This window comes from Bicyclus anynana, chromosome 20, assembly GCF_947172395.1.
Source record: "Bicyclus anynana chromosome 20, ilBicAnyn1.1, whole genome shotgun sequence".
In the NCBI taxonomy this organism is placed as follows: Eukaryota; Metazoa; Arthropoda; class Insecta; order Lepidoptera; family Nymphalidae; genus Bicyclus; species Bicyclus anynana.
In genome coordinates, this window is record NC_069102.1 from 1879682 (window position 1) to 1894769 (window position 15088).

Consider the following 15088-nt stretch of genomic DNA (forward strand, 5'->3'; position numbering starts at 1 on the left):
TTTCTATTGGTAGAAGAATTTTTCAAATCGGTCAAATAGTTAAAGTTAATTCTTTTTAAAGAAAACTTTTACCAGTGGTTCAATAAAAGCATTTGATCACTATTCAGGGCTGCTGTATCCTTAATTCAAGATTTTCCATAATGATTGCTGACCTTCGAAGTGTACTGTAAGAAGAAGAATGGATGTGTACGTTGGTTATGAATGGATTTTGCGATAGGGCCGATGTAAGGTGGTCTAAAGGCTTTCGCAAGTTCATATGAAAGTCCTTACTTTTTAAGCTTAAGAGCCTTTAGACCTCTTTAATCCAGCCCTGTCTTATAATGGGTTTGTAACAGACGACTACCAACTACCACCTCACTGCTAAATTTAAAGTTTGTAGCATATTAAATGAAAGACTTTCATACAAACATGTGAGAGCCTCTAGAACTGAATTTAACTGGTAAATGTTTGTGTTCTCGCGGAATTAAATACACATGTCAACGGATCAGCCGACGGTCAAGAAACGAGGTGGGGAGATTGTGACGCGATGCGCTGTCGGAAGTTGAGTGCTTCAACGGACAATGTTTCACCAAAAATTTTTTTTTTGTCTAAATGCTGTAGGCTCCTTAAACACCTCAACGGCGTGATCGGTAGGGTTTGGGTGAGCGCTGACTATCGCCTGACGGGGCCCGAAGGCAAAAGCAGAAGAGGTGGGTGGAAGGACTCTCTAAAGGCGTCTGCACTGAGACTCGGACGGCGGACCTCGGCTTAGAGGGCTGTCCTGCCTGAGTGTATCAGTCCGGGCGCCCCCGAGATCTTGAGTAACCGTCTTCGCCGGCTGCTGTGTGGCTTGTGTTTATGTTGCCTGGGAAGCGTTGTCGTCGTTATTTCATCGTCAGGATCATAAAGGACATTTTTCGGGCGTCTAGATCTACAATCGGCGTAGAGATCGGGTGCAGTTGCAGTTTTTTAAATTTTCCAAACTTCCATTCTATGACTGATTGATGTACTAAACGTCAACTTAATTGTTAATCAATATTTTTGCCAAACGCTCCGTACATTAAGGGATTTTTTAAAGTGACGTCATGAAACAATTGAAATATCATCATCATAGCCGACAAAAAAACTACATATTTAAAAATTAAAATTTTCATGTAATCACGTCTCAAAAAATATGATATTCTTTTTTCAATAATCTAGTAGAACGATAATGAACAATTTAAGATCATAAAAAAAGTGTCAACTAGCCCATTATTCGGCAAACTTATCATTGGTTTACAGCTCTAAAAACACTAACCGAGGAACTCCGGCTGGTCGATCGTGTGGTCCTTGTCTATTCGAGCTCTGAAACCACTCACCGAGGAACTCCGGCTGGTCGATCGTGTGGTCCTTGTCTATGGCGGCGGCGGTGATGATGATCGGCAGCAGCAGCACGACGGCGTACGTGAGCAGGTGCGCCAGCAGCGTGGCGGCCCAGTGCAGCGCGGGCGGGCAGCCCGTCATGACGTGTATGTGCCGCGAACCGGACGCGCGCTCCTTGCACGGCAGCACCACGCCGTTTATGATCGTGCACAGCGTTACTGGGGACAATCCTTCTATTCACAACATACACGATAATAGTAGTAGTCGTTGACTGGCTTTAGTGGCATAGACCACATCCATACGCTGCGGCAGGTTATACAGAATGCCTACAAGATGCTTGGATTTGTCCTTCGTCAAACCACTGATTTCAGAAACCCTAAATCCCTTATTTTACTTTATAACTCTCTGGTGAGATCCCATTTGGAACACGCCTCTACCGCTTGGAACCCACAGTATGCCTGTCACGTCGATATGATTGAGGACATTCAGCGTAAGTTTGTGAAATGCATCAATAAAAGATTTGGCTCCTCTGTTATTAGTCTAACTTCATTAGAATTAAGACGAGAACATAAGGATCCAATATTTTTATATAAATTAGTTAATGGTATGATCGACTGTCCTTACTTATTAAATAAAATAAAATTTAATGTACCTAAACCGTCAATGAGAAAATGTCGGCAGTACAATACATTTCAACTATCACAAGCACATCGAAATTACTGCAAAACAAATTCTTGCAGAGATCTTGTGATAAATATAATAAGAAATACCAACATATTGATATATTCTTTTATAAGTACGGAATGTTTGCGTCTGCACGCAGGAAATGTGATTAATTCGTTTCCTGATTGCAGATGTAAGCCTTACGTTATACAAATGTATACGAGCCAAAATAAAAAATTAAATGTATCTATTATATTATTATTTATGTACTTTGTAATTATTTCTTAATTTATATGTGAAAACTTCGCTGGCTTAATGTCAACAACTATATATGATATATATATATATATATATATATATATATATATAATTTTAAGTAATATGTAAAGCTGTTTGTTTTCCTTTAATAAATAAATAAAAAAAAGAATGCCGCAGAGTATAACAAGCCACTTTGCTTAGCGTTTGTGGACTATGAGAAAGCCTTCGACTCGGTGGAAACTTGGGCTGTGCTGAGGTCTTTGCAAAGGTACCGGATCGACTACACTTATATCCAAGCGTTGAAGTGTTTGTATGAAAGGGCCACTATGTCAGTCCGTATACAGCACCACGCCGTTTATGATTGTGCACAGCGTTACTGGGGACAATAATATACTTTTTGTCTGTTTCTAATCACTCAGTCAGTGATAGCCCAGTGGATATGAGCTCTGCCTCCGATTCCGGAGGGTGTAGGTTCGAATCCAGTCCGGGACATGCACCTCCAATTTTCCAGTTGTGTGCATTTTGAGAAATTAAATATCACGTGTCTCAAACGGTGAAGGAAACATCGTGAGGTAACCTGCATACCCGAGAATTTTCTTAATTCTCTGCGTGTGTGAAGTCTCCCAATCCGTATTGGGCCAGCGTGGTGGACTATTGGACTAACCCCTCTCATTCTGAGAGGAGACTCGAGCTCAGCAGTAAGCCGAATATGGGTTGATAACGAAATCCCCCACTTCCCCAAAATAGGGGGTGGAAGTTAGTAAGGAGCATTCCGCAATTTTCAAGGTAGAAAGCTAGAAATTGGTATGCAGGCTATTTGTGACTAAAAAGCAACGTTCATATTTTTTTTTAATCCGGCCCCAATCTTTTAGAAGAGGGGGTGAAATTTTACATGGGACTTTTCGCAGTTTTCAAGGTAGGAAGGTAAAATTCGGTACACAGAAATAGGTTAGGGGAAAGTAGAGTAGGGGTAGGGTGGGAGTAGGGAAGGGTAGGGAAGAAGCGCACATTAGTCAAAGTGAAAAATGTTTTATATGCGGATGTCAAGGAAACGAGTGACGTTTGTTTTTAATGGGTTTCACTACGCTGCTGTTAAAGACTCATTCTGAATCATTCTTTATTCTGTGAATGGTGATAACCAAAAAATTAACCCTGGCTGACTTTGTTGTGGGCTCGTTTGGAAGCCTCGTAACAATTAATTCTAAGTTTTCGACCAATTATTATCACCATTATAATTATATACCTGACGTTCCGAAAGTGCTTATAAACTAAGCCTAATTGAGATAAATGAACTCTGACTTTGACTTTAATAACTTTAACGTAAAGACTTACTGAAAACGATACCGACTGCCCAAATCAGACTCAAGGTTTTATCCTTCGGCTGCCGGATATTGGAGGAAGCGGGGTGAACGCGGTCGCTTAGGGGGTGGTTTATGGTGGTGATGGTGTCCTCTACAGCGTAGGGGATCATCTGGCCGGCGATCATGTTGGACAGCAGGTTGAGCGACACGGGCGCCGCGTGCCGGTACAGCGTTGTATACAGCACCTGAATATACCAATGTTTATTATCTATATCGATATCCGTTCTTGATTTATAAGTGTTACAACGCTGTAACTCAAAAACGGTTTGACTGCTTTGGCTGAAAATTGGTGGAGAGGTAGCTTAGAACCAGGAGAAGGACATAGGATACTTAGGGTAGGGGAAAGGTAGAGCTGGGTAAGGCAGGTGTTGGGTGGGAGTATTGTATAGTAGGTGTAGGGTTGAGTAAGGGTATGTTAGGGTAGGAGTAGGGTAAGAGTATGGTAGGGGTAGGGGTAGGGTAGGGGTAGGGCAGGGTAAGGGTAGGGATAGGGTAGGGTTAGGGCAGGGGCAGGGTAGGGAAGGGATAGGGTAGGGTTAGGGCAGGGGCAGGGTAGGGGTAGGGTGGGAGTAGAATAGGATAGGGGTAGGGAATGAGTCAAAGCGAAGCTTGATCGGGTCCGCTAGTTATAACATAATCAACATCATCATCGTCGACATTTTCGTCCAAACATATAGATAAAGTGAACCTTGGAGGTGGGTTTTAGCGGGATAAAATATGTTTTAGGCTACTTTTAATCCCAAAAAAAACCATGGTTCTTCGGGATTTTTGAACAAACCGTATTCACGCGACTAAATAGCAGGCGTCCGCGATTTAAAGATAAAATCGGACAAATATAAAAATTCCTTTTAGAAAATTATCTTCATTTTGTAATATCTAATAACTCATTAATCTATGACACAATTGCTTGTTGAAAAAAATAATCAATAATTTAACAAATCGTTAACTAGGTAGGTTAAAATACCTTGATTTGTGAAAATAGGAGATCAATCAAAAAAAAAATTATTCACTTAATTAAAGAACCAGTCGACATTTTCGATTTTTTAGAAAAAAATATTAATTGATTTTTTTTCCAATAAATTGTTTATGATTATAATACAGGGCAGATTGTTATCGTATGACTGTTATTTAAAAAAAAATACACTCACCTTCGCATGCGTGTCGTTAATTTCACTTCCAACTAAATAGTTTTTGTAATCGAGTATGTTTTTGCGTCCAATCCTGAGCATAGCTGGAAACATTTTAATGGTTAGTCACAGATTTAACAAACACCGCGTATTTTTGAATTGTATAATAGGTATTGGGAATAAAATATTTTTAACAAAAATAGCGGTGCTATGCCAAGTATGCTCTTAAGGTTAATTATGTATTTTTTTTGGCACCGCCAGGTACGATATTACAGGTACGATATTATTTTTCGCTTTTTAGAGTGACTGCATCTTGGAATGTTTCAATTGTTTTTCTAAAAATTACTCTTTTTATAGTCTGTCCCACCATAGTGACCATAAACGCCACAATATGGGCAATTCGTTTTATATATTTCAGTTATTTTGATTACAACACAGAATTACTAAACCAATTTTTTATGAAAATTCAATGGGACCTCTGGGAATCTGGAAGTATACTCTTTCGAACAAAAACATATTTTTTTAAAATGCTTAATAAATTACCAAGTTATGAGGTAACAAAATAAAATAAAAAATCAGACGCGTCGAGTTGAGAACCTTCTTCTTTTTTGAAGTCGGTTAATAAAATCAGATATACTAAAGCGAAACTCGATGTATATTATAATGATTATAATACATGGATATATGGATATACAAGGTGTCTGGTAAAATACCCTACCACCATCAACCAGGAGTTAGGAAGGAGTAATACATGCCTATAAAAAATACGAGCTTTCTAGTCAGAATCCTGAAGAAGATAGGGATTTCAAGAATTTCCCCAATGTCAAAAGTTTAGCTAGGGTTGACACCTCGAGAATTTTTCACACACACCTTTAAATCTCGAGGTGTCAACCCTAGCTTAACTTTTGACATTGGACTCTTACATTATTATAGGCAAAGGTACAGTAGGTACCTCACAGACACTGGACATAGTTCACATTACACCAGATGCCATGAGAAAATCAGATCAGGTGAGATCGTCAAGGGCAAACTTGTGATTGAATAAAAATAAATAGTTTACCTTCTTCAACATTGGGCACACTCTTGAAGTCCACGAATTTGTACTTCTGCCCGATGAATATCTGCCTCAGACCGGTCTCATTGACGCTGTACAGGACCCTGCGGTCCGCTATCTGTCCGTTGTATAAGTCCAGGTTCATATTGACGGCCGGACTTTCTGTGTAAGTCTTCATGTGGTCGCTGTTGGACATGTAGGCCAGCGAACATATCATCACTATAGGTAGGAATGCTTGCTGAAATACAATATAATAGTCTTTCGTTACAAGAATAAATATTAAAGTTTGTCGTGGTAGTCTAATCAGGCCCTTTCATTTGATACCCATATCGAGGGTTTGATACCCATATCATATACCCATACAGGACCTGTGAAAAACATGAATTCCTCCATTTTATGGTGGTAGCCACATATTGGACCGTTTTTATCAAACTTAGCTAAATACACTCCCAATAATTCAGCTTTGAGACAAAAAAAATATCATTACCCGTTTGTCCATTCAAATACACACACGCACACACGCACGCACGTACGCACGCACGTACGCACGTGAACGCATTCAACAACAACTCACGTAGAATAATTCAAACCACTCACCAGCAAAAGGAACGTCATCTTCTTGGACCACAGGAACTTGAACTGTCTTATGACCAGCATCAACAGTTGGTGCGCGTAGAGCCGCACGCCGGACAACTTCTCGAATATCGGTTCTATAACGATAACGAACATTTATTTCAATGTCTTACTTACTAGTGTATATTACACTAGTAAACACGCGCATGTTCGTTTACGTCAACCTCTGGCCGCCACAAAAATCAAATAAGCAAGTATTTTGGTGTTATATAATTAAAAAAAAAAGTGTTAGGCAGCGTTACGCACCAGAAGTTTCTCCGTCGATATCATCTTCGTCAAACGTAGTTTTGACGTCACTGCACAGTCTGTACACAACACAAAATACATGTTATTCGAACTCTTTTAACACGCTATGTTTACATATCTCTTGTTAAAATTTTCTAAGAATGCGTTTCTGTTGATATTCCTTTATTTAGGATGCACAAATATGTTTGTCCCGTCATCTTAGTAGAGATATTGAGATATTTATTTACTTAGCATCCATGCACTTACAAACTAATACATAAGCTTAGCATACATGGGGCCCTGTCAGGGCATTGCTAGTATTACATCTTAAGTTGTTCGCGCTCGCGCTCTGTGTTGGTGTCAATCAAAATTCTCCGTCTAACTGACATTACATGTATTATGGGTCTGTGAAGTATTAATCTGTGCCCGCGCGTTTCGGTCTTGTCACTTCGGTGCACGCGTCGTTTTTTCCATTGTCAAATTTTTCACCAACATGTCTATTTTTAATTAACCAAAGATGTAAAGAAACTAGTACAACTACTGTAACAATCTAAGCTGCTTTTTATTAATCTACGCTGCCACTCATCCACTAATTCACCAACAAAACTGGCGACCGTGATACACGACTTGCAATCTTTGGATAAACTGCGCTTCGGCCGGATCAAGATCAAGACAAAGAAAAAAGGAGCGACGGCGGTGCTCGACGGCGATCCCAGCGATAAAGTGAGCCCGTTCCTTATTAATCCTTTTCTCGCCTGTGGTCCCGGCTCTAACTGTTGCAACAATTGTTCCGAAGGTCTCAAGTGACAAGTATTCAACCATGTGCTTTTCGCGAGCGTTTTTAAGTAACCTTAACTTTGTCGTAAACTTAACCTAGTCCAAAGGTCATTGAACTTGTAATACAGCCCAGCACAAACAATCTATTTCAGCGGCTTCTCCACGCCTCGCGTCTAACTGCGCGCTCGACGGCGAGAGCCTGCAGCGACTTCAGCTGTCAACTATCAGCTTCATAACCTTGACCGCCGAGTTTATCGCCAGAAACGAGGAGCGTACCTACCGTAACGTTGACTTTATTTATCATTTAAAATGGAAAAAGAGAGTTTTGATACTGCCCTTAGAGAACTAACGTCAAAGCGTAGCTCATTTAAAGGTCGTCTCACTAAATTTAAAAATACTTTGGAGATTTTGAGTAATTCAAAGTCTATCCCACAAGTAGAAATCAGTAAGCTATCAATTAAATTAAGTAGATTTGAGGGATTATTCACTGAGTTTGATGAATTGCAAACTCAGATTGAGATTTTAAATGTGGACAGCCAAGAAGTCGAATTAAATATTAGAGATATTCTTGAACAAGATTTCTGTTACTGTATTGCTACTGCCCAACAATTAATTGCTGACAACTCCTCACCAAGAAAATCCTCGCACTCTTGCTGCTCTAATGAGGATGATAGGGACAGATCATTGTTGGGATTTAAGTTGCCTACCATACAAATTACTAAATTTGACGGTTCATATTATAAGTGGTTGGAGTTCAAAGATATTTTTACATCCCTAGTTCATGATAATAACAAAATTAAAGATGTCCATAAGTTTTATTATTTAAATTCCTATTTAGAGGGAGAGGCCGCCCGTGTAATAAGTAACTTGGAAGTCGTGGATAAAAATTATGTCAAGGCATGGCAGCTTCTCTGCGAACGATATGATAATAAACGTCAACTAATAAATAATCACTTAAAGGCTTTATTTAACATTGATACGGTTAGGGAATCTGAAAAATCCTTAAGATTTATTATAGACCATATCTCAAAAAATCTACGTGCCCTCCACACACTAGGATTGCCCACCGAGAGCTGGGACATGATCATAATCTTCATAGTTTCTCAGAAACTGGATGCTACCACAGCTCTCAAATGGGAGGAGTGTAGGAGTAATATAAGGGACTTGCCTACATTGCATGATTTCTTTGAGTTTTTGAGAAATCGGGCTGATGTATTTGAGACTATCAATAAAAATAAGAATATCAGACGCAGCTCCAGTGCGGATATGCCGTGCTCTCCAAAACACAAGTTCCAAACATCTAAATCATTTGCCACAACGTCTTCTAGTACAAAAGCCATTGCATGCTCGGTATGCAAGGGCAACCACCGAGTCTATGAGTGTCTAGCATTCAAAGCTAAATCTATACGGGACAGGCTATCTCTAGTATCCTCTTTAAATTTGTGCAGAAACTGTCTTCGCAACAACTGCAATGTTGAGCACTGTCGGCTGCCAGGTGGCTGCAAGATCTGTAGGCAGCGCCACAACACCCTTATACATGTCCCTGAGTCGGTGGATGAGTCGAGCGCTCCTGTTGAAACAGTCTCTATGTCGTCCTTGTCTTCAACTGAGGTATTGCTGTGCACTGCCATGGTAAATGTAATCAACCCCTCCACTAATGAAAGAATGGTAGTGCGAGCTCTTCTTGACAGTGGGAGTCAATGCTCATTTTTGTCAGCATCAGTGAAAACAAAGCTCAGGTTGGCTTCTCAGAGCACTACAACCAAGATTATGGGTATAGGCGGCCAAAAGCTAAATGTTAATACACAACGTTGCTCAGTGCGCATTCAGTCAAAATGCAGTGACTTTTCTACGACTACTACCTGTCTTGTCCTGCCTAAACTCACTGGCAATATACCTAAAGTTACATTTGATATAAACCATTTCAATATTTCTAATTTCCAGTTGGCGGATCCAACGTTCAATATACCTTCTGAACCAGACATGATCCTGGGTGCAGAACTATTTTGGAGTATCATAGGTACCGAGCATCATTCCCTTGGTGAGCATCGCCCTACTTTACGCAGCTCTCTACTAGGGTGGCTAATAGGAGGCCCTATAGGTATTGTTCCATCTGTGTCTAAGACATCCAAAACCATCCACTGCAATCTGGCTTGCAGTGATGATGACCTATCTAATCAAATTTCTAAGTTCTGGGAACTTGAAAAGGTCCCATCTAAGCCAAGCTATACTGAGGAAGAAAGACTGTGTGAACAGCACTTCCTTGAGACTACCAGCCGCCATGACAATGGTCAATTCAGGGTGAGAATCCCACTTCGTTGCAATAGAGATTGTCTAGGGAACTCCTACAAACTAGCCGAGCAAAGATTCTTTAGACTTGAAAAGCGATTCATTAAGCAACCTTTACTAAAAAAGTTGTATGTTGAGTTCATGAGGGAATATGCAGACCTAGGACATTTATCTGTGTATAATGAAATCCCACCTGATACAGCTTACTATATTCCTCATCTACCAGTTTTGAAACTAGATTCCGAATCAACCAAGATCAGGGTTGTATACGATGCTTCTGCCCGTACAACTTCTGGATTCTCGGTCAATGACCTCCAAATGGTTGGACCTAATGTTCAAGATTCATTATTCAATATATTAGTTCGTTTTCGCCAATATAAATATGTACTAGCAGCAGACATAGAGAAGATGTACAGGAGCATCATTGTGCATGAATCAGATCGCGACCTGCAGCTAATTCTGTGGAGGGAACACCCAACACAGTCTTTGCAAACATTACAATTGAATACAGTAACGTATGGCTTTGCTAGCTCCAGCTTTCTCAGCACACGTTGTCTATGGCAGTGTGGCCAGGAGTGTGCTGAGGCTAGGATTGCCGACATAATTAAAAGTGATTTCTATGTGGATGATCTGTTGACAGGAGCTCAGACCGAGGAGGATTTGATTCATGTACAACAATCTGTTAGCGGGGCTCTTGCAGCTGGAGGCTTTCACCTAAGGAAATATCGCTCCAATTCTACTGCGTTGCTAAATTCATCCTTGTCTAACGCGCAAGGTGACCTTTCCATTAGTAATGCTGCTAGCACATTAGGAATAAGTTGGACGTCGTCGTCTGACCGACTTAATTTCCCTATTAAGTTTTCGGATCCAGGCGTAATTACAAAGAGAACCATTCTGTCTTGCACCTTCAAGGTTTTTGACCCTCTTGGTCTTCTTTCTCTTTGCACCATAAAACCCAAGATCATCATCCAAAGGCTTTGGTCAGAAACAAAGCTTGGATGGGATGATAAGGTTCCACTTCACATTGAGTCCGAGTGGCGTACATTTGTAAAAGGTTTTCAAAATATTACCAATCTATCAATCTCTAGACAAGTTTTAATCGAGAATCCCATTCGAATCGAAATGCATAGCTTCTGTGATGCATCTGAGCTTGCATATGGTTGTTGTATTTATCTTAAATCTTGCAATGCTAAAGGTGAAGTTCAGGTTCGTCTACTTTGTGCTAAATCAAGAGTAAGCCCTATAAAACGGCAGACTATCCCCCGCTTAGAGCTTTGTGGGGCTCTTTTAAGCTCAGATCTCTCTAACTCAGTTACTCAGGCTTTGCGATGCCGAATTGATCGCCATGTGTATTGGACAGACTCCAAAGTTGTTCTGGGATGGCTACAGACATCTAAATCAGCAAAAACGTTTGTGGCCAATAGAGTAACAGCAATTCAGGAAGTGTCAGACTCTAGTTTGTGGCGTTACGTCCCTACAACTCAAAATCCTGCAGATCTAGTGTCACGTGGTGTGGATCCCTCCAACATAAGCCCTTGCCCACTATGGTGGCACGGGCCTGATTTCTTGTTAGGGTCAGAGGAATCTTGGCCTTCACAAGATCATAACAAAAGTATGGTAGAGTTACCCGAGCTTAAGGTTCATATGGTTGAAAAGTCTAATGATTCATTTTTTAACATTACCAATATTTCTAGATTCACATACCTACAACGCGCCTATGCATGGTTGCTACGTTTTATCCACAATTCAAGAAATCCCAATGATAAATTTACAGGTCCTCTGCAGGCCTCCGAATGTGAGAATTCTTTGCGTCTGTTGATAAAGATATCACAAAAGGAATCCTTTCAGAGCGAGTTGATCTTACTATCCAACAAAGAACCACTTAAACCAAAATCTATTTTGTCTTCTCTTAATCCATTTATTGATGTTGATGGCATATTGAGAGTAGGAGGCCGTCTGGTCTTGTCTGACTTTGACTATGATAAAAAACATCCGATCTTACTACAAGCTAGTAGTCACCTCACAAAAATCTTGTTTCAATATGAGCATGTTCGTTTGATGCATGCTGGTCCCTCCCACCTACTGGCCTCTATTAGAAATCGTTTTTGGCCAATAGGTGGGAGGAACCTAGCGAGAAATACCACTAGAAGCTGTATTAAATGCCGGCGATTCAGAGGAGAGACTATGACCAATATCATGGGCAATTTGCCCAAAGACCGTCTCACAAATAGCTTTCCCTTCAGTGTAGTAGGTACCGACTTTGCTGGACCCTTTTTGATTACTGATCGTAAAGGTAGGGGTGCTAAGATTAGTAAATGTTATTTGTGCATTTTTGTATGCTTCACATATAAGTGTGTGCATCTAGAAGCCGTTAGCGAACTCTCTACTAAAGCCTATATTTTAAGTCTAAGACGCATGATTTCGCGCAGGGGAATCCCACATATTCTTCTGAGTGATCAGGGCCGTAATTATGTAGGTGCTGCGCGTGAAATAACAAGTTTTTTGACATCTAAGGAGTATGAAAACTCTGTTGTTGATTTTACATCCAAGTTAAACATAGAATTTAAGTTCTCTCCTGCATACGCTCCTCATTTTGGCGGTTTATGGGAAGCCGGAATAAAAAGTGCTAAATTTCATTTAAATAGAGTCATGGGTAATGCGCATTTGACCTTCGAGGAACTATCCTCGCTATTTGCTCAGGTTGAAGCCATCCTAAATAGCCGACCCCTCTGTCCTCTCAGCTCTTCTCCTAATGATCTCCAATGCCTAACCCCGGGACACTTTCTAATTGGCAGACCTCTTAGTTCACTACCAGGCCCATCATTTGCCGAAGTCAAGGAGAGCCGCTTGGACCGATATCAACGTCTAGAGAGAGCCAGGCAACACTTTTGGAGAAGATGGTCCAGTGAATATGTGGCCGAGCTACAGCAGCGAGTGAAGTGGCGCACCAAATGCACTAATCTGAAGGTGGATGATCTTGTATTAATAAAGGAGCCTAATGCTCCACCGCTCTGCTGGCAGCTGGGGAGAGTGGCGAGGCTATACCCTGGATCAGATGGCATACCACGTGTGGCCGACGTCGCTACCGCCCAGGGGACCATAAGACGTGCTCTCAATCGCCTAAGCCTGCTGCCAAGTGACGATTCAGCTTGAAAACTTCATTTCAAGGGCCGGAGGATGTTCGCGCTCGCGCTCTGTGTTGGTGTCAATCAAAATTCTCCGTCTAACTGACATTACATGTATTATGGGTCTGTGAAGTATTAATCTGTGCCCGCGCGTTTCGGTCTTGTCACTTCGGTGCACGCGTCGTTTTTTCCATTGTCAAATTTTTCACCAACATGTCTATTTTTAATTAACCAAAGATGTAAAGAAACTAGTACAACTACTGTAACAATCTAAGCTGCTTTTTATTAATCTACGCTGCCACTCATCCACTAATTCACCAACATAAGTCAATATGTAATAACTATACCATCATACACTGCATCATCACAGCAAGATCACAGCAACAACAGCAAGTCAATTAACTAAGTTCGACATTATATGTAAGTAGACATATATACGAAAGAAGAAACCATTATTTATTTAATGCTTACTAATCAAAATTGAAGTTTTAGATAAAAATTAAATCTGATGACTATTTTCTTTATTTTTTTATGAACTCTTCGTGCATATCATAGAGAAGGTAGATGACATTGTGATTTTTGTTAATATTGGGGTTTTATAGAATACGAAAAATGCGGTTGTTATTGATTTGATGTTAATTATATCAGGTAGCTAACATACGTTAAAGTTAGTGAATTGGCTGGCAAGTGCGTCAAATGTTAACTTGATGATAAATAATTAAAAGAACTTACTTCAAAAACACCTCTTCCAAAGTCGATATCCCGACTCCGATGGACTCTATTCCGAGTTCGGATCTCTTACTCTCCAACGTGTTGAACAGTGTGGGGAACTTGTTACTGCTCTTGGAGGGGAGATTGTAAGAGATGGAGTTGAGGGATCTCTCTTTGACAGTCGCTTCGGGCACTTTGTCGACGATGGCTGCAGATATTGCGGGCTCGTTGGGTAGGCCGGTTGTGGTGAAAGTCAGACGGTAGCCAGTGCCTGGAAAATAATATAATATAGTCCTAAGTAGCTAAGGATTTCATTAAACCAAACGGAATTAGCTGAATTTTTGCAGCAACCTTCATTTTCGTACAAATGTAGTCTTAAAAGTCGCCTCGGAGCCGAACGGAATAAGCGGATTTTGCAAAAACCTTCGTTTTTGTAGTACAAATGTTCGTCTTAAAAGTCCCCTACGGGAATGTGTCGGCATCCTGTTTCCATTGTGTTGGAAAGAGAGAGCGATATTTCAACTCCGCTCCTATTGGTCGAATGTCTTTTCCTCTTCACGAGATGTCTTTGACGCATGCTAGGTCTACTGCTTGGTTTAGCTTTTGGAACGAGCTCGGTTGGCTGGAGGAACTCCAAATGGGACCAGAGGACTTACGCACAACGACGAACATCCTGCCTTAGGCCAAAGGCCCAGAAACCCTGTGAAGTGACATAAGTTACCCAGTGCTCGCTTGAGATGCATGGTGGTAGCGTGGCAGCGTAGTTTGCCGCCGTGAAGCGCCGCCACGCGGTCCCCGAGCGCTTCTGCTTCCTCCATGAAGTGTGTGCTGATCAGCACTGTGCGCGATCCGCGAAGCGACTGCCAAGAATGCGAATTATCAGCATTGCTGCATCGACTTTATTGCTCTACTCATTAGTAGAAATCAAGTTATAGGAGATACGGATATTAAAATCAATGCGGGTTAGCTGACTTATGTTTGGCCTTGTAACTTATAGCACTATCAGTAATGACCAGGTTTGACAAAACATGATCTCTGAGGTATTGAAGTTTGAGTAACACCATAAACTACCAAACTTAGGGTTGCTAATGAGATTCTTTTGGAATTACATCTGTTGTCGGACAGATTGAGCCGAGCTGGAAGAGTTTCCTCACCAATAACAGGTCCCACAGCTCCCGCCTGGTCTCCACGTCCAGGCCCGACGTGGGCTCGTCGAGGACCAGCACCTTGGCCTCTCCGGCCAGCGCGCACGCCAGCTGCAGGCGCCGCTTCATGCCGCCCGACAACTGAGAGCTGTAGGTCGACAGCTTGTCGCCGAGACCGAGCCGAGCTAGAAGGGTTTTTGAGGATGTTTTGGCCTCAGAGTACGACGTGCCTTTGAGCTGTGAACAAAGTGGATTGGGTAACAGTGGCATGACTTTTAAATCACAAGGACACAACAAGACATTATTTTGAAAATTTACTTCTTAATCGTACTAAAAACTTGACCAGGTCCGTTTGATAGCTCCATTTATAGTCGAAAAT

At 41.2% G+C, this 15088-nt stretch overlaps 2 protein-coding genes across 11 annotated transcripts in view; one reads left to right on the forward strand and one right to left on the reverse strand.

The window, feature by feature from the left end:
* The window catches only part of LOC112047036 (phospholipid-transporting ATPase ABCA1), a 50544-nt gene that overhangs the window by 18100 nt on the left and 17356 nt on the right, over positions 1-15088 (reverse strand). For all 8 annotated transcript variants that reach the window (XM_052887852.1, XM_052887854.1, XM_052887855.1 and 5 more), the window contains 9 exons: positions 14719-14946; positions 14286-14424; positions 13586-13835; positions 6684-6742; positions 6402-6514; positions 5811-6042; positions 4772-4854; positions 3595-3808; positions 1338-1559 (listed from right to left, as the gene is read on the reverse strand). In XM_052887852.1, coding sequence (XP_052743812.1) covers positions 1338-1559; positions 3595-3808; positions 4772-4854; positions 5811-6042; positions 6402-6514; positions 6684-6742; positions 13586-13835; positions 14286-14424; positions 14719-14946 — 1540 coding nt within the window. The remainder of the gene's footprint in view (positions 1-1337; positions 1560-3594; positions 3809-4771; positions 4855-5810; positions 6043-6401; positions 6515-6683; positions 6743-13585; positions 13836-14285; positions 14425-14718; positions 14947-15088) is intronic.
* Positions 7745-13516, forward strand: LOC128198008 (uncharacterized). Of its 3 annotated transcripts, XM_052887849.1 has the most exons (3): positions 7745-9050; positions 9384-9480; positions 12524-12738. In XM_052887849.1, exons 1-3 carry the CDS (start codon positions 7749-7751, stop codon positions 12595-12597), a joined length of 1473 nt encoding a protein of 490 aa, XP_052743809.1. In that variant the 5' UTR covers positions 7745-7748; the 3' UTR covers positions 12598-12738. The 3 variants fall into 3 exon arrangements, with proteins under 3 accessions (XP_052743809.1, XP_052743807.1, XP_052743808.1); XM_052887847.1 differs by having other exon boundaries at positions 9384-13516; XM_052887848.1 differs by having other exon boundaries at positions 7745-9480.